Source organism: Phacochoerus africanus, chromosome X, assembly GCF_016906955.1.
Source record: "Phacochoerus africanus isolate WHEZ1 chromosome X, ROS_Pafr_v1, whole genome shotgun sequence".
In the NCBI taxonomy this organism is placed as follows: Eukaryota; Metazoa; Chordata; class Mammalia; order Artiodactyla; family Suidae; genus Phacochoerus; species Phacochoerus africanus.
The window spans coordinates 52,025,470-52,050,883 of NC_062560.1; the positions used below are offsets into that span (position 1 = coordinate 52,025,470).

At 37.0% G+C, this 25,414-nt stretch overlaps 1 protein-coding gene across 1 annotated transcript in view; it reads left to right on the top strand.

The window, feature by feature from the left end:
* The window catches only part of FAAH2 (fatty acid amide hydrolase 2), a 269,155-nt gene that overhangs the window by 103,071 nt on the left and 140,670 nt on the right, over nt 1-25,414 (top strand). The window contains exon 5 of the mRNA XM_047764203.1: nt 18,651-18,770. Within this exon, the coding sequence (XP_047620159.1) occupies nt 18,651-18,770 (120 nt within the window). The remainder of the gene's footprint in view (nt 1-18,650; nt 18,771-25,414) is intronic.

Below are 25,414 nucleotides of genomic sequence, written 5' to 3' on the forward strand. Positions count from 1 at the left end.
TTATGGCTGAGTAGTATTCCATTGTGTATATATACCACCTCTTCCAAATCCCATCCTCTGTCGATGGACATTTGGGTTGTTTCCATGTCCTGGCTATTGTGAATAGGGCTGCAATGAACATGCGGGTGCATGTGTCTCTTTTAAGTAGAGTTTTGTCCGGATAGATGCACAAGAGTGGGATTATGGGGTCATATGGAAGTTTTATGTATAGGTTTCTAATGTATCTCCAAACTGTTCTCCATAGTGGCTGTACCAGCTTACATTCCCACCAACAGTGCAAGCGGGTTTCCTTTTCTCCATAACCCCTCCACCACTTGTTATTTGTGGACTTATCAATGATGGCCATTCTGTCTGGTGTGAGGTGGTATCTCATGGTAGTTTTGATTTGCATTTCTCTTATAATCAGCAATGTTGAGCATTTTTTCATGTGTTTGCTGGCCATCTGTATATCCTCCTTGGAGAAAATTCGATTCAGGTCTTTTGCCCCATTTTCCATTGATTTATTGGCTTTTTTGCTGTTGAGTTGTATAAGTTGATTATATATTTTGGAGATAAGCCCTTGTCCGTTGCATCGTTTGAAACGATTTTCTCCCATTCTGAAAGTTGTCTTTTGGGTTTTCTTGGCTGTGCAAAAGCTTTTCAGTTTGATGAGGTCCCATGGGTTTATTTTTGCTCTAATTTCTATTGCTTTGGGAGACTGACCTGAGAAAATGTTCATGATGTTGATGTCAGAGAATGTTTTACCATGTTTTCTTCTAGGAGTTTGATGGTGTCCTGTCGTATATTTAAGTCTTTCAGCCATTTTGAATTTAATTTTGTGCATGGTGTGAGGGTGTGTTCTCATTTCATTGCTTTGCATGCAGCTGTCCAGGTTTCCCAGCAATGCTTGCTGAATAGACCTTCTTTTTCCCATTTGATGTAATTGCCTCCCTTGTCAAAGATGAATGGACCATAGGTGTCTGGGTTTATGTCTGGGTTCTCTCTTCTGTTCCATTGGTCTGTCTGTCTGTTTCAATACCAGTACCACACTGTTTTGATGACTGTGGCTTTGTAGTATTTCTTGCAGTCTGGGAGAGTGATGCCTCCTGCTTGGTTTTTGTTTCTCAGGATTGCTTTGGCGATTCTGGGTCTTTTGTGGTTCCATATAAATGTCTGGATTGTTTGTTCTAGTTCTGTGAAAAATGTCCTGGGTAATTGGATAGGGATTGCATTGACTCTGTAGATTGCTTTAGGTAGTATGACCATTTTTGCATTTTTGACTTTTCTAATCCATGAACATGGAATATCTTTCCATGTCTTTACATCTTCTTTGATTTCTTTGGTTAAAGTTTTATAGTTCTTGGCATAGAGGTCCTTTACCTCCTTGGTCAGGTGTATTCCGAGGTATTTGATTTGGTGAGGTGCAATTTTAAAAGGTATCATGTTTTTTTATTCCTTTTCTAATAGTTCATTGCTGGTATACAGAAATGCAACTGACTTCTGAATGTTCATCTTATATCCTGCTACTTTGCTGAATTTATGAATCAGTTCAAGTAGTTTTGGGGTTGAGTCCTTAGGGTTTTCTATGTATAGTATCATGTCATCTGCATACAGCGACAGTTTGATCTCTTCTCTTCCTATATGGATGCCTTTTATTTCTTTTGTCTGATTGCTGTGGCTAGGACTTCCAACACTATGTTGAAGAGCAGTGGTGAGAGTGGGCATCCCTGTCTTGTTCCAGATTTGAGTGAGAAGGCTTTCAGTTTTTCCCCATTGAGTATTATATTTGCTGTGGGTTTATCATAGATGGCTTTGATCATATTCAGGAATGTTCCCTCTATACCCACTTTGGCGAGGGTCTTGATCATGAATGGATGTTGGACTTTGGCAAATGCTTTTTATGTGTCTATTGAGATGATCATATGATTTTTGACTTTTGTTTTTGTTAATGTGGTGTATGATGCTGATTGATTTGCATATGTTGAACCATCCTTGTGAACGTGGGATGAACCCAACCTGGTCATGGTGTCTATTTTTTTGGTATGTTGTTGGATTCATTTGGCTAAGATTTTGTTGAGAATTTTTGCATCTATATTCATCCATGATATTGGGTGATAGTTTTCTTTTTTGGTGGTATCTCTGTCTGGTTTTGGAATGAGGGTGATGGTGGCATCATAGAATGTCTTTGGGAGTATTCCTTCTTCTGCAAACTTTTGAAAGAGTTTAAGGACGATGGGCACCAGTTCCTCTTTATATGTTTGATAGAATTCACCTGTGAAGCCATCTGGTCCTGGACTTTTATTTGTAGGGAGTGATTTTATGACCTCTTCAATTTCATTTCTAGTGATCGGTCTGTTCAGTTGGTCTGTTTCTTCTTGATTCAGTTTTGGCAGGCTGTAAGATTCTAGAAAATTGTCCATTTCTTCCAGATTGTCCAACTTGTTGCCATATACTTGTTCATAGTATTCTCTTATGTTTTTTTTGTATTTCTGCTGTATCCGTTGTGATTTCTCCTTTTTCATTTCTAATTTTGGTTATTTGGGTTCTTTCTCTCCTCTTTTTAGTGAGTCTGGCCAGGGGATTGTCAATTTTGTTTACCTTTTCAAAGAACCAGCTCTTGGTTTTATTAATTTTCTCTATTGTTTTTTGAGTCTCTATTTTATTGATTTCTTCTTTGATCTTTATAATTTCCTTCCTTCTGCTGACTTTAGGACTTTTTTTGGTCTTCTTTTCTAATTCATTTAGGTGGAGGGTTAAGTTTTCTCTCCTTGGGACTTTCTCTCTTGCTCTATTTTTGAGAAAGGCCGTTTGCTATAAATTTCCCTCTGAGCACTGCTTTCGCAGCATCCCATAGATTTTGAGTGGTTGTGTCTTCATTATCATTTGTTTCAAGGTAGTTTTTAACTTCCTTCTTGATTTCCTCATTGACCCATTGGTTTTTGAGTAGCATGTTGTTTAGTTTCCATGTAGTCGGTTTTTTCTCTTTCCTTTATCATGGTTGGTTTCTAATTCATGCATTGTGGTCAGAGAAGATATTGAGATAATTTCTATGCTCCTAAATTTATTGAGATTAGCTTTGTGTCCCAATATGGGGTCGATTCTTGAGAATGTTCCATGAGCATTTGAGAAGAATGTGTATTCTGCTTTTTTTTGGATGTAGGGTCCTGAAGATATCCATGAAGTCCATTTTTCTATTGTTTCCTAGGATCTCTGTTGCTTTATTGGTTTTCTGTCTAGAGGATCTCCATTGATGTGAGGGGGTATTAAGGTCTCCTACTATGATTGTATTCTCATCAATATCTCCCTTTATGTCTGTTATTGTTTTATGTGTCTGGGTGCTCCTGTTTTGGGGCCATATGTTGGTAGTACATCCCTCTCCTTGGATGGATCCTTATCTATGTGTCCTTCTTTGTCTTTCTTTAGGTCTTTTGTTTTAAAGTCTATTTTGTCTGTTAGGCGTTGCGACTCCTGCTTTTCTGTCTGTCTTTTGGTGTGTATTTTTCCCCACCCTTTCCCTTTCAATCTATTGTATCCTTTGTCCTGTGAGATTCTTGTAGTCAGCATTGAAGGTTTTATCCTTTTTATCCCTCAGCCCCTCTGTGTCTTTTGATTGGGGCATTCAGTCCATTGACATTTAAGGTGATAATGGATATGTTATTATTGCCACTTGAACCTCGTGTTCCAGTTGATTCTGTGGTTCTCCATTCTCCTTTCTTTTTTTTTTTTTTTTTTTTGGTTGGATGGTCTCCTGTTATTATCTGCTTGAGTGTATTTTTTTTTCATTTTGCAAATGCAATATTTGCTTTGGGCTTATGGTTGCCCTGGTTTTTAAGTATGCTAACCCCTTCCCATAATGTGTGTTTTTTAGCCTGATGGTCCTGTAAGTTCAAACCCTTCATTACTGTATTAAAATTAAGAAGAGAAACATACAAACAAACAAAAAGGGTTATTTACTTCCTCACATCCCTTGCCCACATTTTATGTTTTTGATGACTCTTTTTACTTTTTTCTTTTTAAGTTTATTTTTGTTGAGGCCTGTTCATGATTAAATCTGTATGCGGGCTTATTTGAGTGACTGCTCTCTGATTGCGGTTTCCTCAGTCCTAGTTCTTCCTCTCCTTCTTTTCTTTTCTTTTCTTTTTCTTTTTCTTTCCCTTCCTTCCTTTCTTTTTGTTTAGAGAAGCCCTTCAATATTTCCTTTAATCTGGGTTTTGTGTTGCTGTATTCTTTAAGATTTTGTTGCTGGAAAAAATTTATTTCATTCCCTTCTATTTTAAAAAATATTCTTGCTGGATAGAGTATTCTAGGTTGCATATTTTTTCCCTGGAGACACTTAAAAATATCTCTTGCCATTCCCTCCTGCCCTGTAGTGTTTTCTGTAGAGAAGTCAGCTGATATTCTTATGGGGGTTCCCTTGTAGGTAACATTCTGTTTTTCTCTTGCTGCCTTTAGGATCCTCTCTTTATCACTAACTTTTGCCATTTTTGTTATGATGTGTCTTGCTGTGGGTCTGGTTGGGTTCAGTTTGTTTGGGGCCCTCTGTGCTTCTTGCATCTTGAACCCAGCATCCTTTAGATTTGGGAAGTTTCCAGCGATAATTTCTTCAAATATATTTTCCATCCCCTTATCTTTTTCTACTCCTTCTGGAATTCCTATTATGTGTAGATGGGCCCACTTTATATTATCCCATAGGTCTCTTATATTGCTTTCCAGTTTTTGGATTCAGTTTTCTGTCTGTTGACTGGATTGAGTGATTTCCATTATTCTATCTTCCATATCACTGATTCATTCTTCTGCATTATTCATTCTGGTTTTTCCTGCCCTTAGTTCAGTTTGCATCTCTGCAAATGAATGTTCTCGTTTTTCTTGGCTCCTCCTTATATTTTCTAGTTCCTTTCTGAGGGTATCTGCATTACTGTTCATATCTTCTCTTAATTCCTTCAGTATCTTCACTATTTCTCTTTTGAACTCCAGGTCTGTCAGACTGCAGAGATCTGTCTCATTGTTGACTGTTTTAGGTGAGTTCTCCTGTTGGTTTTACTGGGGGTGGTTTCTCAGCTTCTTCATCTTGCTTGTTGTTTTCTTTCTCCTGAGGGAGTTGTACTCTGCATGATCGGGCAGTGTTTGCCTTGTCACTGCCGCGGAACATTTCCTGAGGGCTGGCATTGTTGGTCAATCTTTTTTGAGGCAGTGTGGCTTTTCTGGAGTGTTGATCGGGCTAACAGTGTTTCTTTGAAGCGAAGGAGGGCTTCCTGAGGGCAGCCAGGACTGGGAGGTCCACAGCACGATGCTAGCAGATTTCACTTGGTCATGCAGAGCTTGCTCTGGTGTTTTTAGGCTGTGGGGTTCTTGCAGGGGGTTGGCGGTGTTGGGCAGCTGTTCCTCAGGAGTGCAGCAGCACCCTGGGGGCTGGAGCAGCTATCTGGGTCACTGAGAACCTAAGAGGCTCTTCCCTAGGGCAGCCCACCTCAGAAGGACTGCCTGAGAAGGTAGGCGGATCTTTTCACAGTCTGGCTGAACTTGTTGCAGCTTTTCTGGGCTGCAGGGGCTCTTCTAGGGGGCTGGTGGTGCTGAGCAGCTATTCCACGGGAGTGGGGCACCCCCTGTTGTCTTGGGTGGGTAACAGGGTCACTAGAATCCCAAGAGGCTCCTCCCCAGTGCAGCCTGACTCAGATTGACACTCTGAGATCTTTTCCCGACTCGGCCAGGCTTGTTGCAGGTTTTCTGGGCTGCAGGGGGTCCTTCCTGGAGCTGGCAGTCCTATGCAGCTGGTCCATTCGGTCTCTTCACCCCCTGCGGTCTTTGGCGGGTAGCAGGGCCATTGGAAACCGAAGAGGCTCCTCCCTGGGGCAGCCCGACTCAGAAAGACCGTCTGAGATCTTTTCCTGACTCGGCCAGGCTTGTTGCAGCTTTTCTGTGCTGCAGGGGGTGCAGCCTGGAGCTGGCAGTCCTATGCAGCTGATCCACTAGGGCACCCCCTGGGGGCTTGTGCGGGTAGCAGGGCCGTTGGAGATCCAAGAGGCTCCTCCCTGGGGCAGCCTGACTCAGAAAAACCGTCTGAGTTCTTTTCCTGACCAAGCCAGGCTTGTTGCAGCTTTTCTGGGCTGCGGGCCTTTTCTCAGGGGCTGGTGGTGTTTGGTGCTGCTCTGCAGAAGTGTAGCCCCTCCAGAGGGCAAGCAGGCCTGTGCAGGGACAGCCCCTGTGGTGGTAGGCTTCAGGCAATTGTTGAGGCCAGCCCTCCTGGATGGCAGGCAGACCCAGGTCTGGTGAGAGCGTAGGGGGTGGCGGGGGTGGGTGGAGGTGATGCACTGGGCAGCACAGCTTTCAGCTAGCTAGCGGGCCTGTAAGCTTGCTGTGGTGTGGGGGGTATTCTATGGGGCCCCACCCCTTCTTCTCTCCCCTCCCCAGCACGGGCGCAGACCAGGCTCTTTTCCCAGGTTCCCTCTGATGAGGCTTTCCACTTCCCCGCCCCTAGAATATTGTTCCCTTCCTCTGTGACAGCTTTGTTTTCTAGTCTCCCAGGCAGTCTCTTCCCTGTCAAATGGTTTCTAGACCTCCCAAGCAGTTTCCGCTCCACCTCGCCCCCCTAGCCGGTTCTCAGGGTCTAACCTCTGGAGCCGAGATCTCGGTGCCCAGCCCCCATCCAAGTGTCCCCCGTCCCTTTCCCGGGGACTAACCTTCGGAGGCAAGGTCTCGGTGCCCAGCCCCCACTCAGGCGTCTCAATTTTTGGTGACTGTGCCCATAGTTTAGATGGTCCATTGGGTTCTTGATCGGCTTTTCCATACTCCAACTTACTGCTACACTCTTTTCTGCATCTGGAGATTTCTCTGGTTCGTTTGATCTTTCCCCCGGCGTAGGTGACTTTCCAGGGTGCGGGATCCCTTTCTCCTCCTCAGTTCACTTTCGGGAGCTCCTGTCCTGCTGGGATTCACCTTCTCTCACTCTCCTCTTTTCTCCCGTTCTGCCCAGTAATGTCATGAACTTCTTGCCATTATTGGAGTTTAGGTTCCTCTGCCAGCGATTGGTTGCTGTTCTGTGCGAGTCATTTATTCTGTAGATGTGCTTTTTTGTTGTGTTTGTGGGAGAGGGTAACCACGTCCCCCTACTCCTCCGCCATCTTGTTCTCTCTCTCTTGCTTTTGAGTGGAATATCTATATATATATAAGTTCCAAGTGGTCTAATGTGACACTTAAGGCCAGAGTTTCCTTATTGATTTTCTGTCCAGAAAATCTTCCCCTTGCTACAAGTTGGGTGTTAATTTCCCCTATATTATCTTGTTGTTGTGAATTTGTAATGTCATTGTGTAAATCTGCTTGAGTCTCATTACCACTTCCCAGGGCCCTGCAACTAAAGTAGCCTGTGCCACCTTCCTGTAGGACTTTGCTACTCTCAATAACTGAACAACCAGACACTGACTAGTAGCCAGGTCCATTGCCTCCTTCTCCCTGTAAACACACTCAGGAGGATAACAGCCTGCTCACACCAAAGAAAGAAACCTCAAATATTCAAATTCTCATGCTAAATATAAATAGTAACCCCTAAAAAATAAAAAGGGTCACTCTTGCATAGAAATATTCTTCCATGACTACAGTAGTTGGTTTCCCTAAACTCACAGAAAAAGAAAAGTATAAATGAAATGGAAAAGCTGTGGAATCATTCCAGTTTAAAAACAAAAAACAAACAAAAAAAAGAATTCACCTGTAGCAGGAAACAATGAAACAGATCTCTGCATTCTAATAGACACTGAGGTCAAAATGGAAATAGTGAAAATAGAAGGAATTAAGGATGAATATGGAGGAATTAAGAGCAGATATGAACAATAATGCAGATTACTTTAGAAAGGAACTAGAAACTACTAGTTTCTAGGAGGAACTACTCAGCCATGAAAAAGAACAACAGAATGCCATTTGCAAGCAACTTGGATGAAACTAGAGACTCTCATACTAAGTGAAGTAAGTCATAAAGAGAAAGAAAAATATCATATGATATCATTTACATCTGGAATCTAATATACATCACAAATGAACCTTTCTACAGAAAAGAAACACATGGACTTGGAGAACAGACCTGTGATTGCCAAGGGGTAGTGGGGACGAGTGTGTTGGGCTGGGAGTCTGGGTTTAATACATGTAAACTATTGAATTTTGAGTGGATAACCATGAGATCCTGCTATATAGCACAGGGAACTATATCTAGTCACTTATGAGGGAACATAATGTGAGAAAAAATGTGTATATATGTATGACTGGGTCACTTTTCTGTATATTAGAAAATTGACAGAACACTCCAAACCAAATATAATGGAAAAATAATAACAATTTAAAATAAATAAATATAATTTTGAACCTTAAAAATAAAAAAAATAATTGTTGATAGTATACACTTATCACTATTTTCTTGTTTAGATGTTTTTTGCACTTTTTTGTTATTTTCTTTTGTTGCTCATTTCTTTTGAGATTTAATGTCTATTTTTTAAATGAAGTATGAAATTCAATGAGTTTTGACAAATATATACACTAGTATTTACTAGTTACATCAAAATAGAATGCATTTCCATTACTTCTCAATATTTCCCTTTGATTACCACCAGCACCATCCCCAGGCAATCATGGATCTACTTCCTATCACTAATTTTGCCTTTTACAGACTTTCCTAATACTGGAATCATACACTATATTGTCTTCATGTCTTTTTTTTTCTTCTTCACATAGCATAATACTTTTGAAATTCATTCATGCTGTTGTGTTTATGAGTTCATTCCCTTTTATTCCTTCCTCATACACTATTGTATTTATATACCATAATCTGTATATTCACATACCAATAGAAAGACATTTAGTTGTTTCCATGTTTGGAAACTATGAAAAAAGCTGTTATGAAACTTGATACAAGACTTGCAAAAACCTGAATTAGAATTTCTAGTTTAAATGGTATATTTTATTTTGTTAGAAATCCGTAAACTGTTTTTCAAGGTGCTTCTCTCATTTTGCATTCCCATGGGCAAGATAAGAGAGTTCCCATGTCTTCACTTGATGTCTGTTTTTAGAATGCAGTTAGGATTCCTTTACCTTTTTGCATGTGTATCTATTGTAGATTTTGCTTTGAGGTTGTCACCAGGATAATAATGTAGCTGTCTATACATATACATATACATATACATACACATGTATATGTACATGTCAATACATATCTATATATACATATATATCATTTTTATTAAAGTAGAGCTGATTTACAATGTGACAATTTATGCTGCACAGCAAATTGACCAAGTCATGTATGGTACATTTGGTTTATATTATTTTCTATCCTGGTCTATCCCAGGAGATGGGATATAATTCCCTGTGCTATACAGAAGGACCTTATTATTTATCAATTTGAAATGTAATAATTTTCAGTGTTCCCATAATGGCTCAGTGGTTAACGAATCCGACTAGGAACCACGAGGTTGCAGGTTTGATACCTCGCCTTGCTCAGTGGGTTGAGGATCTGGCCTTGCTCTGAGCCTTGGTGTAGGTTACAGATGCAGCTTGGATCCCACATTGCTGTGGCTGTGGCATAGGCCATCAGTTACAGCTCTGATTAGACCCCTAGCCTGGGAGCATCCATATGCTGCAGGTGCAGTCCTAAAAAAGACAAAAAAAGCAATAATTTTATTTTTTTATCTCATGAGCATAGATGCAAAAATGCTCAACAATTAATTAAAAAATTGAATCCAACAATCTATAAAAAGGACCATACACAAGAGCCATACACAGGTATTTATTCTGGGTATGAAAATCTGGTTCATCATTTAAAAATCAGTTAATGTAATCCATCACATCAAGAGGCTAAGAAAAAAATGTGATCATATCAGTAGATACAGAAAAAGCATCTGAAAAATTCTATACTCATTAATGATAAACACGCTCAGCAAACAGGGAAGAGAGGAGGAACTTCCTCAACTTGATAAAGAATAATCACAAAATCTTACAGTTAACATCAGTGTTGAGAAACTAGATGCTTTATCCTTAAGATCAGGATGTCTGCTATCACCACTCCCATTCAAATTTATGCTGGAAGTTCTAGTTAATGGAATAAGATAAAAATTATATAGATTGTGAGGGAAGAAAAAAAACTATCTTTGGTCACAGATGACATGATGGTCTATACAGATAATCCCAAAGAATTAACAAGAACGACAAAAACTGGAAATAATAAGTGATTAAACAAAGTTGCGGTATCCACTTTTATTTTTTTATTTTAAATTTTTTTTGTCTTTTTGCCTTTTCTAGGGCCGCTCCTGTGGCATATGGATGTTCCCAGGCTAGGGATCTAATCGGAGCTATAGCTGCTGGCCTACGCCAGAGACACAGCAACGAGGGATCCGAGCCAAGTCTGTGACCTACACCACAGTTCATGGCAATGCTGGATGCTTAACCCACTGATCAAGACCAGGGATCGAACCTGCAACCTCATGGTTCCTAGTCGGATTTGTTAACCACTGCGCCATGGTGGGAACTCTGCAGTATCCACTTTTAATATACAAAATTAAATTGCTTAATTTTTAGAAGATTTTATTTTTTCCATCAGAGCTGGTTTACAGTGTTTTGTCAATATTCTATTGTATAACAAGGTGATCCAGTCACACATACATATATACATTCTTTTTCTCATATTATCATGTTCCATTATAAGTGACTAGATGTAGTTCACAGTGCTCTACAGCAGGATCTCATTGCTTATCCATTCCAAAAGCAACAGTTTGCATCTATTAACCTCAAATTCCCAGTCCATCCCACTCCTTCCCCCTCCCCCTTGGCAATCACAACTCTGTTCTCCAAGTCCATGAGTTTCTTTTCTGTGGAAAGTTTCATTTGTGCCATATATTGGATTCCAGATATAAGTGATATCATATGGTATTTTTCTTTCTCTTTCTGACTTACTTCACTTAGTATGAGAGTCTCTAGTTCCATCCAGGTTGCGACAAAAGGCATTATTTTGTTCTTTTTTTATAGCTGAGTAGTATTCCATTGTGTATATGTCCCACTTCTTAATCCAATCATCTGTTGATGGACATTTAGGTTTTTTCCATGTCTCAGCTATTGTGAATAGTGCTGCAGTGAACATGCAGGTGAATGTGTCTTTTTCAAGGAAAGTTTTGTCCAGATATGTGCCCAAAAGCAGGATTGCTGGGTCATGCATTAGTTCTATATGTAGTTTTTAGAAGTACCTCCATAGTGTTTTCCATAGTGGTTGTACCAATTTACATTCCCACTGATAGTGAAAGAGGGTTCCCTTATCTCCACACCCTCTCTAGCATTTGTTACTTGTGGACTCATTAATTATTGATATTCTGACTGGTGTGATGTGGTGCCTCATGGTAGTTTTGATTGGGATTTCTCTAATGATCAGTGATGTTGAGCTTTCACATGCTCCCAGTTCCTTCTATTCCCTTTGCCACCACAAGTCTGTTCTCTTTACTTGGAACTCTGTTTCTGTTTTGTAGATATGCTTATTAGTGCCATTTTTTATTCCATATGTAAGTGATATCATATGGTATTTGTCTTTCCCTTTCTAACTTAATTGATTTGGTATGTTAACCTTGAGCTGTATCCATGTTGCTGCAAATGCCATTTTTCCATTCATTTTTTATGGCTGAATAATATTCTATTGCGCATATGTACCACAACTTCTTAATCTATTTATCTACAACAGACATTTAGTCTATTTCCATGGCTTAGCTATTGTGAATAAAAATGCAGTGCACATAGTGGTACATGGATCTTTTTGAATTTTAGTTTTGTCTGCTATATACCAAGTAGTGGGGTTGTTGGATCATATGGTAGTTCTATTTCTAATTTTCTGGAGAAACTCAATACTTTTTTCCATAGTGGATGCATCAAGTTACATTCATGCCAACAGTTTAGGATGGTTACATTTTCTTCACACCTTCTATAGCATTTGTTATTTGTAGACTTATGATCATTCTGACTGGTGTGAGGTGGTACCAGACTAGTGCTGATTTGTATTTCTTTAAGAATAAGTGATTTTGAGCATGTATTCATGTGCCTATGTATGTATGTCTTCTTTAGAGAGATGTCTATTTCGGTTTCTGCCTATTTTTCATTTGGGTTGTGGTTTCTTGTTGTTGTTGTTTGAATTATGGGTATATTTTGGAGTTTATTACCTTGTAGATTACATCATTTGCTCCTATTGTCTCCCATTCCATAGATTGCTTTTTATGTTTTAATGGTTTTCTTTGATGTGCAAATGATTGTAAGTTTGATTAGGTTCTATTTGTATATTTATTTATTTTATTATTTTTTAATTAATGAATTTATTACATTTATAGTTGTACAATGATCATCACAGTCCAATTTTTTAGGATTTCCATCCTATTTATTTTTTGATTATATTTCCATTGCCTTGGGAAATGGTTCTAGTAAAATATTTCTATGGTAAATGTCAGAGAATGTTTTTCCTCTGTTCTCTTCTCAGAGTTTTATGGTCTCTTGCCATATATATTAGTTTTTAAGCCATTTTGAGGGGTATTTTTGTTTTGCCATAGATTTAGTTTGTGTTCTAGTGTTATTGATTTACATGCATCTTTTCAGTTTTCCCAACACCACTTGCTGAAGAGACTTTCTTCTTCCATCTCATGTTCTTGCCTCCTTGTCAAAGATTAATTGACCTTATATGTCTGGGGTTATTTCAGTGCTCTCTATTCTATTTCATTGATCCATATTTCTGTTTTTGTGTGAGTATCACACTGTTTTGAATACTGTCGCTTTGTAATATTGTATGAAGTCTGGGAGAATTATGCCTCCTGCTTTTTTTTCCCCCCACAATTCTTCTTTGGCACTTCTGGGTCGTTTTTGGTTCCATATAAATTTTTGGATTATTTGTTCTACTTTTGTGAAAAATGTCCTGGATAATTTGATAGGAATGACATTAAATATGTAAATTACTTTGGGTAGTGTGGCCATTTTAACAATATTAATTCTTTCAATTCAGGAGCATGGGATATCTTTCCATTTCTTGGAATCCTCTTTTCCTTGAAATAATGTATTATAGTTCTCAGCCTGTAATTCTTTCACCTCCTTGGTCAGATTTATTCCTGGGTATTTTATTTTGAGGGTCTATTTTAAACATTATTGTTTTTTAATATCCCTTTTCCAGTATTTTGTTGTTAGTATACATATGTGCAACCAATTTTTGAATATTAATCCTGTGTTCAGTTACTTTGATGAATTCATTAATTAGCTATAGCAGTGTTTGTTTGGAATCCTTAGGGTTGTTAATATATCAGGTCATCTGCATATAGTGGCAATTTTACCACTTCTCTTCTGATTTGGATACAATTTATTTCTCTTTTTGTCAGATTGCTGTAGCTAGGATTTCCAGTACTATGTTGAATAAAAGTGGTGATAGTGGACATCCTTTATGTTTTTACAGATTTTATCGAGATCTTTCAGATTTTCTCCATTGGGTGTGGGTTTGTCATAAATGGCTTTTATTATGTTGAGTTGTATTCTGTGTATACTGCTTTGGTTGAGTTTTTATCATGAATGGATTTTGGGTTTTGTTTCTTTTCCTGCATCTATTGAGGTGATTATGTGGTTTTTGAATTTTCTTTTGTTAATATGTTGTATTACATTGTTTTATTTATGTTAAACCATACTTGTGATCTTGGTAAGAATTCGCTTGTTGTGTGATCTTTTTGGTGTGTTTTTAGATTTGGTTGCCTAAAATTTTGTTGAGATGTTTTGTGTCTATATTCATTAATGTTATTGTCCTATGATTTTCTCTTTTGATATCCTTTCCTGGTTTTAGTTTGGTTAAGGGTGCCTTCATAGAAGGTTTATGGAAGTGTTTCTTTTTCTTCAATATCTTTGAAGAGTTTAAGAAGGATCAGTATAAGTTCTTTCTATGTTTCATAGAATTCATCTGTGAAATCTAATCCTGGATTTTGTTTATAGGGAGATTTTAAAATTACATATTCTATTTCATTTCTAGTGGTCAGTCTGTTCAAATTATCAATTTCTTCTTAATTCAGTTTTGTTGGGCTCTTTCTAAAAAAGTATCCATTTCATCTAGGTTGTCAAGTTTGTAGTCATATAATTGTTCATAGTGTTCTCTCATTTTTTTTGTATTTATTTAGTATCAGTTGAGATTTCTCCTTTTTCCATTTCTTAATTTGATTACTTGAGTTCTCTCTCTTCTTACCTGCAAGCCTGACCAGAGGTTTGTCATTTTTTCTTTATTCTTTCAAAGAAACAGCTCTTGGTTTTGTTGATTTTTTTCCTTTTTTTTCTTAATATCCACTTTATTTCTTTCCTCTTGTATATTTATTATTTCATTCCTTCTACTAACTTAGGTTTTGTTTTTTCTTCTTTTGCTAATTCTTTCAGTTGATAATTAGGTTATTTATTTGAGATTTTTTTTAGGAAGACCTGTGTCACTATGAACTTCCCTCTAAGAATGTTTTTGAGACATCCCATAGGTTTCATGTAGTTGTATTTTAATTGTCATTTTTCTTAAATTATTTTTAATTATCTTTTTTTATGGTTGCACTTTTGGCATATGGATGTTCCTGGGCTAGGGGTCAAATCACAGATGCATCTTCTGCCTACAACACAGCTGGCAACACCATATCCAAGCCAAATCCTTAACCCACTAAGTGAGGCCAGAGATTGAACCAATATTCTCATGTATTCTAGTTGGGTTCCTTTCTGTTGAGCCACTCCTTAATTATCTTTTTGATTTCCTCCCTGATTCTTTGTTTTTTTAATCTTCATAAGTCAATTTTTTTCTCATTTCTTTTCATGGTTGATGTCTAGTTTCATGCCATTGTGTTCAGAGAATATTCTTGAAATTATTCCTGTACTCCTAAATTTGTTGAAGTTAGTTTTTTTTTTCCCCATTATATGGTCAATCCGGGAGAATGTTCCATGTACACTTGAAAAGAGAATGTATTCTGTTTTTAGAAAGGGTATTTTCCTGAAAGTATCAATTAAGGATGTTTTATTGTATTTTTTAGGATGTCTGTTGCCTTATTGCTTTTCTGTCTAGAAGATCTCTCTATTGTGTGTGGGGTGTTAAAGTCTCCTACTATTATTGTATTCCCTCAGTTTCTCCTCTTTTTGCTGTTAGTATTTTTTTATTTATTTGGTTGCTGCTCCTATATTTGGAGCATATACATGAACAAATGTAGTATTCTCTTCTTAATATGATCCAGTTATCATTTTAAGTAGTTTCCTTCTGTTTAAAGAAAGACAAATAATGACACTATTTAAGGATGAAAGGATCAATTCAATAAGAGGATATTTTCCTAGTCACTGCATATGCTCCCAATATAGGAGAACCCAAATACATACAACAAATAATAACAGATATGAAATGGGAAATTTCTTTCTTTATTGCCTTTGTGTTAAAGTCTGATTTGTCTGATCTGAATATTGCCACTTTGGCTTTTTTGTCCTTTCCATTTGCATGAAATATCTTTTTTAATCCCCTTTAATCAATGTGTGTCTTTTGCCCTAAGGTGGGTAAAAAAAATCTGCTCTGCCCCTCTATGACTTTTGATTGGATCATTGAATTCATTAACATTTAAGGTAATTATTGATACATATGTATTTATTGCCATTTTTAACCTTGTTTCCCAATTGAGTCTATGTTCCTCCTTTCTTCCTTTCTTGCTCTTTTTGAGATTTGATGATTTCCTTTTACTTTAAGCTTTTGTGTTCTTTTTGTTTTTTGCAAATATATTGTTTATTTTTGACCTGTGGTTACAGTTCTGTGTTTATAATCACTTTCACAAATAGGTTTACTTTTTTTGATCTGTATATTGGCTTATTTCATTGAATACTTTCCAAGTGTGATTTCTCCCAGCCTATACCTTCTTACTTCTTTCAATATTTCTTTTATGATACGTTTATTATTGATATATCCTTTTAGTTTTTTCTTTTTTGTGAAAGTTTTTATTTCTCCTTCTATTTGAAATGATATTCTTGCTGAGTAGAGTATTCTGGTTGCAATTTTTTTCCTTTTAGGACTTTGAATGAATCTTGCCACTCTCTTCCGGCCTGTAGCTTTTCTGTGGAGAAATCAGCTGATAGCCTTATGAAGATTCCTTTCTAATTAACACTTTTTCTCTTGCTTCCTTTAGAATCTTTTCCTTGTCTTTACCTTTTGCCATTTTTATTATAATATGTCTTGGTGTAAGTCTGTTTGCATTCATCTTGTTGGTGATGCGCTATCCTCCTATATCTGGAGATCTGCTTCCTTCTTTAGATTTGGGAAACTTTCAGCCATAATTCTTTCAAATGTATTTTCAATTCCTTTTTCTCTTTCCTTCTGGGATCCCTATTATGTATAGATTGTCATGCTTTATATTATCCCATAGATCTCATATACTGCTTTCTTTTTTTTTTCATTTATTTTCCTGTCTGCTGTTCTCACTTTGTGATTTCCATTATTCTATCTTCCAAGTCACTTGTCCCCTTTTGCTCAGCTTTCATCTTGACAAATTAATTTTCTAATTATTCTTGACTAATCCTTATAGCTTCAAGTTCCTTTTAAAATGTAATCTGCGTTGCTGACAATAGCTGTTCTTAATTCTCTCAGTATTTTCATTACATCAATTTTGAACTCATTATCTATTAGTCTGTGGAGCTCTGTTTCATTATTTGATCCTTCAGGGGAATTTTCTGTTATTTTAACTGGGAGTGGTTCTTGGGCCTCTTCATTTTCCTTATATTATTCTGTCTTTTGTGTTTAGGGAAACGATCATCTACTATAATCTTGGATGGCTACTTATATATGGGAGCATCCCTGGTCATCTTATATGGATTTACTAATATTTTTTTTTGGCATGAGGTCCTGCTTTTTGTTTGGATGCTTGTTGTTTCTTTCTTCAGTGTGTGCAGGCCATTTGCCTCTTGACTGTGTGCAGGTGCAGGGCCTGTGCATGAATCCAGGGTTTTGGGGGAAATGAGTGGTGCCTGCAGGTATCACCTAATCTCAGGCACTTGGCAGAGGTGGCAACCCACAGGAGGTGTAGGAGGCAGACTGGGCCTTGTTGCAGAGCCCTCAACAGCGGCAGCAACCCCCAGGTAAGTGGGATGGCACTCAGAGTCCTTGGCGAGAACAATTGCCCAATGTGCGCCCTCTGAGACAGTGGGGATCAATGGACAGTGCTTAGTTGCATGGCTTTCCATGGCAGTTTACCCCTTGGGTGATTCAAGCAGTGAGCTTGAATGGGACCTTCAGTGCTGGTGGTTTTCATCCACCTATGGAATTGAACATAGCTTCAGTGGTTTGCACCTGACCCCATAGCCTTCACAGGATGCACTGTGCCACCTGAGAACCCTTGTGAATAAAGAAATTCCTATGGTGTTCTCTGCCCACCTCCTTCTCTAGCACTCCCCAACAATGGCACCTTGCTTCTCTGGAGGTTCCAGGCTTTCTCCTGCACTTTCACTGCTCTGCCATATCACTCCTTACTACCCCCCAGGCTATTTTCAGGCAGCAACCCCTAGTCCTCTCCCTTGGCCTTTCCTCTTTCACACCCCTCTCTCAGGATGTTGGTCCAGTCCTAATTCCTTTTTTTCCCCACTCTCTTTTTTACTTTCCTTTTGTTTTACCTTGTTATGTGGTGGTTTTCTTGACATTTTTGGAAGTCTTGGCCATTCTAATAGTGTTCAGTAGATATTCTGTGATAATAGTTCTACATGTAGATTTTTTTTCCTTTGATGCATTTGTGGAGGAAGATGAACTACACATCCTCATCCTCTTCCATCTTGATTCTGGATTTATTTATATGATTGTTTTAAGTTGGAGATCTCTTAAGTTCAAATCCATTTTTAACCTGCATTTTACTGCCATATTGGCCCACATCTAATGTTTTGACATCATATTTTATTTATTTTTGTTTTGTGAATTCTTTAACTACTTACTATAGGTACAAATAATTTTTTACTAGTTTTACCCTTCTTACTAGCTTTATGTGTGTTTTATCTTCTACTTTTATATTTGGCTTTGTAATGTGATATTTACTTTCATAACTTTCATATTTCATATTTCCACTTAATGAAGTCTCTAACATTTCTTTTAAAGCTGATTTCATAGTGCTGAACACTTTTACTTTTTGCTTATTTGTAGAAGTTTTGATTTCACCATAAAATATTAATTAAAGCCTTTCTGTGTGTTCTTGGTTTTTCCTTTTCATTACTTTAAAGATATCATGTCTCTTCCTTCTGGCCTAATGAGTTTCTGCTGAAAATTCAGCTGAAACTCTTATGGGAGTTTCCTTTCCCATTAACATTTATTTCCCCTTTCTGCTTTTAATATTATCTCTTTATCTTTTGCCACTTTAATTACAGTGTTTCATGGTATGGTTCTATTGAGGTTGATCCCTTTGGGCCTCTTTTTGCTTTCTGATCCTGGATGTTGGTTTCCATTCACATTTTAGGAAATATTTCAGATATACTTTCAATTTTGTTTTCTTCCCTTTCCCACTGTCTTCTCTTTCTGGGAAAATTATATTGCCAATATTTTTACACATATTTTTGTCTCAGAGGAAGATACTTTTGATCTAAAGATACACAAAATTTAAACTAGAGATTATGATAAAATATATTCCATGAAAGAATTTCTTTATTTGAAAAAAATTTTGTATTTCCTTTAGGTGGTGAAGGCTGTACCCTGGCAGCTGCCTGTTCAGTGATTGGTGTGGGATCTGATATTGGTGGCAGCATTCGGATGCCTGCATTTTTTAATGGAATATTTGGACACAAACCTTCCCCAGGTAATGCTAATATGGTAAGATAAGTGTTTCACTATTCAAAGCAATGCAGAAATGTGGTTCCTGAAAGAATAATAAGAATGTTTATTATGGATTTCCCAATGTTCTTATATAAAAATACCTACTTTTTATTTAGCACCAACTCTGTGTCAGGTACTATCCAGGTTTTACCCTGTAACTAATTTCATTTAATTTCCATTATAATATTATGGAAGAAATACAGAGGTTTTTGTGTCTTATAAGTTCCACGCATGTTGTGGTGCTGAAATTTATGTGTTTATGCTCATATATGTGATGTGTATGTTGATATATGCATATCTATATGAGTATATATACATGCAAGACATGATATAGTGATTTCTTTGTTTTGTGATAAAAATGGGATTGTACTGTACTTACTTTGTAATTTTTTTTTACCCAAAAGGTTTTATATCAGCATTTTTTCTATGCCTTTCAAATGCGTTGAAAGTACCATTTTAGTGAGTGCATATGTATCTCATTTAAGCCCTGCAGTTTTGCACTGGTTTTATTTTTTATTATTATTATTAAAGTATAGTTGATTTACAGTGTTTCATCAACTTCTGTTGTACAACAGTGACCCAATCATACATATTTCCCTGTGCTGTACAGTAGGATCCCATTGCCCATCCATTGCAAATATAATAGTTAACATCCAAAAATACCCCAAATGACCATCCATCCCACTCCCTCCTCTTTCCACTTGGGGAACCCCAAGTCTACTCTTCTTGGCCATGATCTGTTTCTGTTTTTTTCTTGTTTGTTATTTTTACATAGGATAATCTGTTCCATATTTTAGATTTTGCAAATAAGGGATATCATATGGTATCTGTCTTTTTCTTTCTGGCTTACTTCACTTAGTATGAGAATCCCTAGATCCATATATGTCATTGCAAATGGCATTATTTTGTCTTTTCTATGGCTAAGTAATAATGCATTGTATATATGTGCTGTATCATCTTAATCCATTCATCTGTCGATGGACATTTAGGTTGTTTCCATGTCTTGGCTATGGTAAATAGTGCTACTAAGAAAATAGGGGCGTATGTATCTTTTTCAATGAAAGTTTTGTCCAGATATATGTCCAGCAGGGGACTTGATGGATCATATTGTAGCTCTATATTTAGTTTCCTGATATACTTCCATAGTGTTTTCCACAGTTTCCAATTTACATTCCCACCAACAGTGGAGGAGTGTACCTTGCCTTCCTTGGAGAAATGTCCATTTATGTATTCTGCCCATTTTTCAATTAGGTTGTTTTTTTGTTGTTGAGTAGCAAGTATTGTTTGTATATTTTGGAAATTAGGCCCTTGTCTGTTGCATCGTTGGCAAAGATTTTCTCCCATTCCGTGGGTTGTCTTTTAGGTTTTTTTTTTATTAATGGTTTCCTTTGCTGTGCAAAACTTTTGAGTTTGATTATGTTCCATTGGTTTATTTTTGTCTTTATTGTCATTATTCTAGGTGGTAGATAAAAAAAGATTTTGCTGTGATTTATCTCAAAGAGCATTCTGCTTATGTTTTCCTCTAGGATTTTTATAGTGTCTAGCCTTATATTTAGGTCTTTAAACCATTTTGAGTTTATTTTTGTTTATGATGTTAGTCTTCTACTTTCATTCTTTTACCTGTAGCTTTCCAGTTTTCCCAACACCATTTATTAGAGAAGGCATTTTTCTTTCACTGTATTTTCTGTCCTCCTTTGTCAAAGATTATTTGACCATAGGTACTTGAGTTTATATCTGGGATTTTTATCCTGTCCCATTGGTCTATATTTCTGGTTTTGTGCCAGTACCATATTGTTTTGATGATTGTAGCTTTGTAGTATTGTCTAAAGCCATGAAGCTTGATTGCTCCATTTTCATTTTTCTTTTTCAGTATTGCTTTGGCTATTCAGGATCTCTTGTGTTTCCTACAAATTTTGAAATATTTAGTTCCAGTTCTCTGAAGAATGTCTTTTGTAATTTAATAGAGATTGCGTTGAATCTGTAGATTGTCTTGGGTAGAATAGTCATTTTGACAATATTGATTCTTGCAATCCACTATCATGGTATATCTTTCTACCTGTTTTATTTCTTTCATCAACATTGTACAGTTTTCAGAGTATAATTCTTCTTTCTCTTTAGGTAGGTTTATTCTAAGTATTTTATTATTTTTGATGTAACTGTAAATGGGATGGTTTCTCTGATTTCTCATTGTGATCTTTCGTTATTAGGATATGTAAATGCAATTATTTATGTGCGTTCCTTTTGTTGTCTGCTACTTTGCCAAATACATGGATGAGTTCTAACAGTTTTATGGTGCTGTCTTATGTGATTTCCAAGTATAGTATCATATCATTTGCAAACACTGATCGTTTTACTTCTGTTCCAATTTGGATTGTTTATATTTCTTTTTTTCCTTTGATTTCTGTGGCTATGACTTCCAAATCTATGTTGAGTAATAGTTGTGAAAGTGGACATCTTTGTCTCATTCCTGATCTTAGTGGGAATGTTTTCAATGTTTCACCATTGAGAATGATGTTAGCTGTTTTTTTTTTTTTTCATGTATTTGTTTTATTACTGTGAGGTAGGTTCCCATTATCCCCACTCTCTGGAGAGTTTTTATCAGAAACACTGTTGAATCTTGTCAAAAACCTTTTTGCATAATTTGAGATGATCATATGGTTTTTATTCTTCAGTTTTTTGATGTGGTGTATCACATTGATGGATTTGCAGATATTGAGGAATCCTTGCATCCCTCGGATATATCGTACTTGGTCATAGCATATGATCCTTTTAGTATATATTTGGATTAGGTTTGTCAGTATTTTGTTGAGGATTTTTGCATAATGTTCATCAGTGGTATTGGTCTGTAATATTCTTTTTTTTTGTGGTATCTTTGGTTTTGGTGTCAGGTTGAGGGTGACCTCAAAGAGTGAGCTTGGGAATGTTTTTTCCTCTACTATTTTTTGATAGATTTTCAGAGTAGTAAGTGTTAACTCTTCTCTGAATGTCTTATAGAAGTCACCTCTGTAGCCATCAGGTCCTGGACTTTTGTTTCTGGAAAGTCTTTAAAAATACTTTCAATTTTGGTACTTGTGATTGGTCTGTTCATATTTTAAATTTCTTCCTGGTTCAGTCTTGGTAAGTTGTACCTTTATAAGAATCTGTCCAATTCTTCTGAGGTGTCTATTTTATTGGCATATAGTTTCTTATGGTAGTTTCATTATGATCATTTGTATTTCTATGGATTCAGTTTTAATTTTTCCTTTTTCATTACTCTTTATTGATCTTCTCTATTGTTTTCTTTATCTCTATTTCATCTGTTTCTTGCTCTGTTCTTTATGATTTCCTTCCTTCTGCTAATTTTGGGCTTTGTCTGGTCTTCCTTCTCTAATTGTTTTAGGTTCAAGGTTAGCTTGTTTATTTGAGCTTTTTCTTCTTTCTTGAGGTAAGACTGTATTGCTACAAACTTTCTTCTCAGAATTACTTTTGCTGTATCAAATAGGTTTTCGGTTGTTGTAGCCTCTTTGTCATTTATCTTATAGTATCTTTTGATTTCCTCTTTAATTTATTCAACTATCCATTGGTTGTTGAGTAGCATATGAACAACCAAGGAGATTTTGTTATTTATTTATTTATTTATTTATTTATTTATTTTTGTAGTTGATTTCTAGTCTTATAGCATTGTGGTCTGAGAAAACATATGGGATAATTTCAAGTTGTTTAAAATTTATCAAGGCTCAATCTGTGGCCCAAAATATGATCTATACTGGAGAATATTCCATGTGTACTTGAGAAGAATGTATATTCTGTTGCTTTGGGATGGAATGTTCTATAAATATCAGTTAAATCAATCTTGTCTAGAGTATCATTTAAGGCCTGTATTTTTTTGATTCTTTGTCTGGATGATCCCTCTTCATGTAATTGGGCTTTTAAAATCCCCCACTCTTTTTGTTTTGCTGTTGATTTTTCCTTTTATCGCTGCCAGCGATTGCTTTATATAATGATATGCTCCTATGTTAGGTGCATCTACAATTAAAATTGTCATTTCTTCTTCTCGGATTGATTCTTCAGTTATTAGGTAGTGTCCTTCTTTGGTTCTTGTGATTTTCTTTATCTTAAAGTCTAGTTTGTATGATATGAGTATTGCTGCTTTCCTTTGATTTTCATTTGAATGTAATATCTTCTTCCATCCTCTCCCTTTCAGTCTGTATGTGTCCTTGGGTCTGATATTGGACTCTTGTAAACAGCATACATATTGGTCTTGTATTTATATCCACTCAGCCAGTCTGAGTCTTTTGGTTGAAGAATTTAATCCATTTACTTTCAGCATAATTATGGATAAGTATTCATTTATTGCCATTTTGTTGATTGCTTTGAATTGTTATTTGGAGTCTTTTTTTCTCCCTTTTTTGTCTTCTTTTGTGATTTGGTGACTATGTTTAGTGTTGTGTGTGGATTGCTTTTTCTATTTTATGTGTATCTATTGTACATATTATTTTAATTTGCTGTTCTCTTATTTTCAAGTGCATTTTTGATGTTCTGTATTTTTCTTCTCCTATTCACATGTCTGCTAGTTTTGATATCATTTTGGTCAGTTGATGATTCCCTACCTTTATATTATCTTTGTCTTTACCACTGATTTTTCTCTTTTAAAATTTTCTTGTTTATACTTGTGGGTTTTTCCTTTCTGCTTATAGCAGTTCCTTTACTAGTTGCTGTAGTTGCCTTGGAGTTGTCAAATTCTTTTATATTTTGTTTTTTTGAAAAGCTTTTGACCTTTCCTTCAAGTCTAAATGAAAGCCTTTCTGGGCATGGTATTCTTGATTCTAGGTTCCTCCCCTTCATCACCTTAAATATATCTTGCCACTCCCTTCCAGCTTGCAGAATCTTAGTTAAAATATCAGCTGTTATTCTCAGGGGTTTCCTTTGTATGTTATTTGTTGCTTTTCACTTGTTGCATTTAATAGTTTTTCTATATATTTAATTTTTGTCAGTTTTATTAGTATGTGTCTCACTGTGCTTCATTTTTTTTTTTGCTTTTTAGCATGGCATATGGACCTGGCAAATGGAAATCCCAGGCTAGGGGTCAAGTTGGAGCTACAGCTGCCAACCTACACCACATCTTACAGCAATGCCATATCCCTGACTCACTGAGAAAGGCCAGGGATCAAACCCACATCCTCACTGATACTAGATGGATTAGTTTCTGCTGTGCTACAACAGGAACTCCCACTGTATTTGGCTTCATCCTGTGTGGGATCCTCTGTGCTTCCTCAAATTGAGCGGGTGTCTCCTTTCCCATATTAAGGATATTTTCAGCTATGATCCCTTCAAATATTTTCTCTGGTCCTTTTTCTCTTTATCCTACTTCTGGAACTCCTATGATGCAAGTGTTTTTGAATTTAATGTTGCTCCAGAGAACTCTTTAGACTTTCCTCAGTTGTTTTCATTATTTTCTCTTTATTTTTTCTGTGGCAGTCATTGACACCACTCTGTCTTCTAGTCACTTATTCTTTCTTGCCTCCACTATCCTGCTCCATTATCCTGGTGTATTTTCCATTTCAGATATTGTGCTGCCCATCTTAGTTTGCTTTTTCTTAGGCCCTCTAGCTCTTTGTTAATCATTTCTCATAACTGCTCTATCTGTGTCTCCATCTTTTTTCCAAAGTCTTGCATCATCTTTACTATTATCACTCAGAATTCTTTTTCAGGTATATTACCTATCTCTTGTGCATTCTTTTTTTGTGTGTTTTTGTCTTGTTCCTTTGAAGGTTATTTTTTGCTGTCTCATAATGTTTAACTTTATATATTTATTGTCCCCTTAATGACAGGTATGTAGATATTGTGGGTGTTGCCTTGTCTTGAAGATTGCAGAGGTGTTAGTGGCTCACATTTACCTAGAGCATGTGGTGGGAGTGGTGGTAGTACATTACCTCCCCTCAAGCTGTGTGTCTGTTATGGATGGTGTCAGTGTGAATGTTGGTAGTCTTTCAGTGTTCACAGGATTGCTTTTTTGGTGTGGGGGAGGCATCAGTACCAGCTCCTCTGATTCCTCTTGCTTCCAGGGAGCTCTCAGGAGAGTTTCCTATGATTGGAAATGTCAGCAGTTGATTCCCAAGTCCCTCCCTTTGACAAGGAAGTTCTAGGGTTTGTTCTCTATAGCTTGGAGGGCAGTCACCTCTTTGTAGTCACTCCCATTTTTTTTTCCTAGTCTAGGGAGCATTCTCTGTGTCTCCAGGTACAAGGGATGCTGCTTAACTGTTACTAAAAGGCTTTCTCTGTAGCTGAAATGCCTGCACCATTTCTGTGGTATCTCCACCTGCAAGGGTGGTGAAAGAGTGCTCCCAGTATCTATCTAGCTATAAAATATGCACCAGAGGGCCCCTCTCAGCTCCTTTGTCTACACTCTGCTTCTATTTTCCCCTGGTTGAATATTGGTTGGGATCATAGAGCTTGTTCTTTTCCCAATATCACTCCATCAATCCACTACACTCTTTCTGTTTCCTGGGCTATGTACATTGTTCCAGGTTCACTTTGCCTCTTCACTAAGCCTTTTGGGGTTTTCCACCTGCCCACCTGACCTCTTTTGACTCCTATTGCCCTTTGTGCTATTTAGAAGATCTATTTCTCCATCTCCTTTGTAGATTG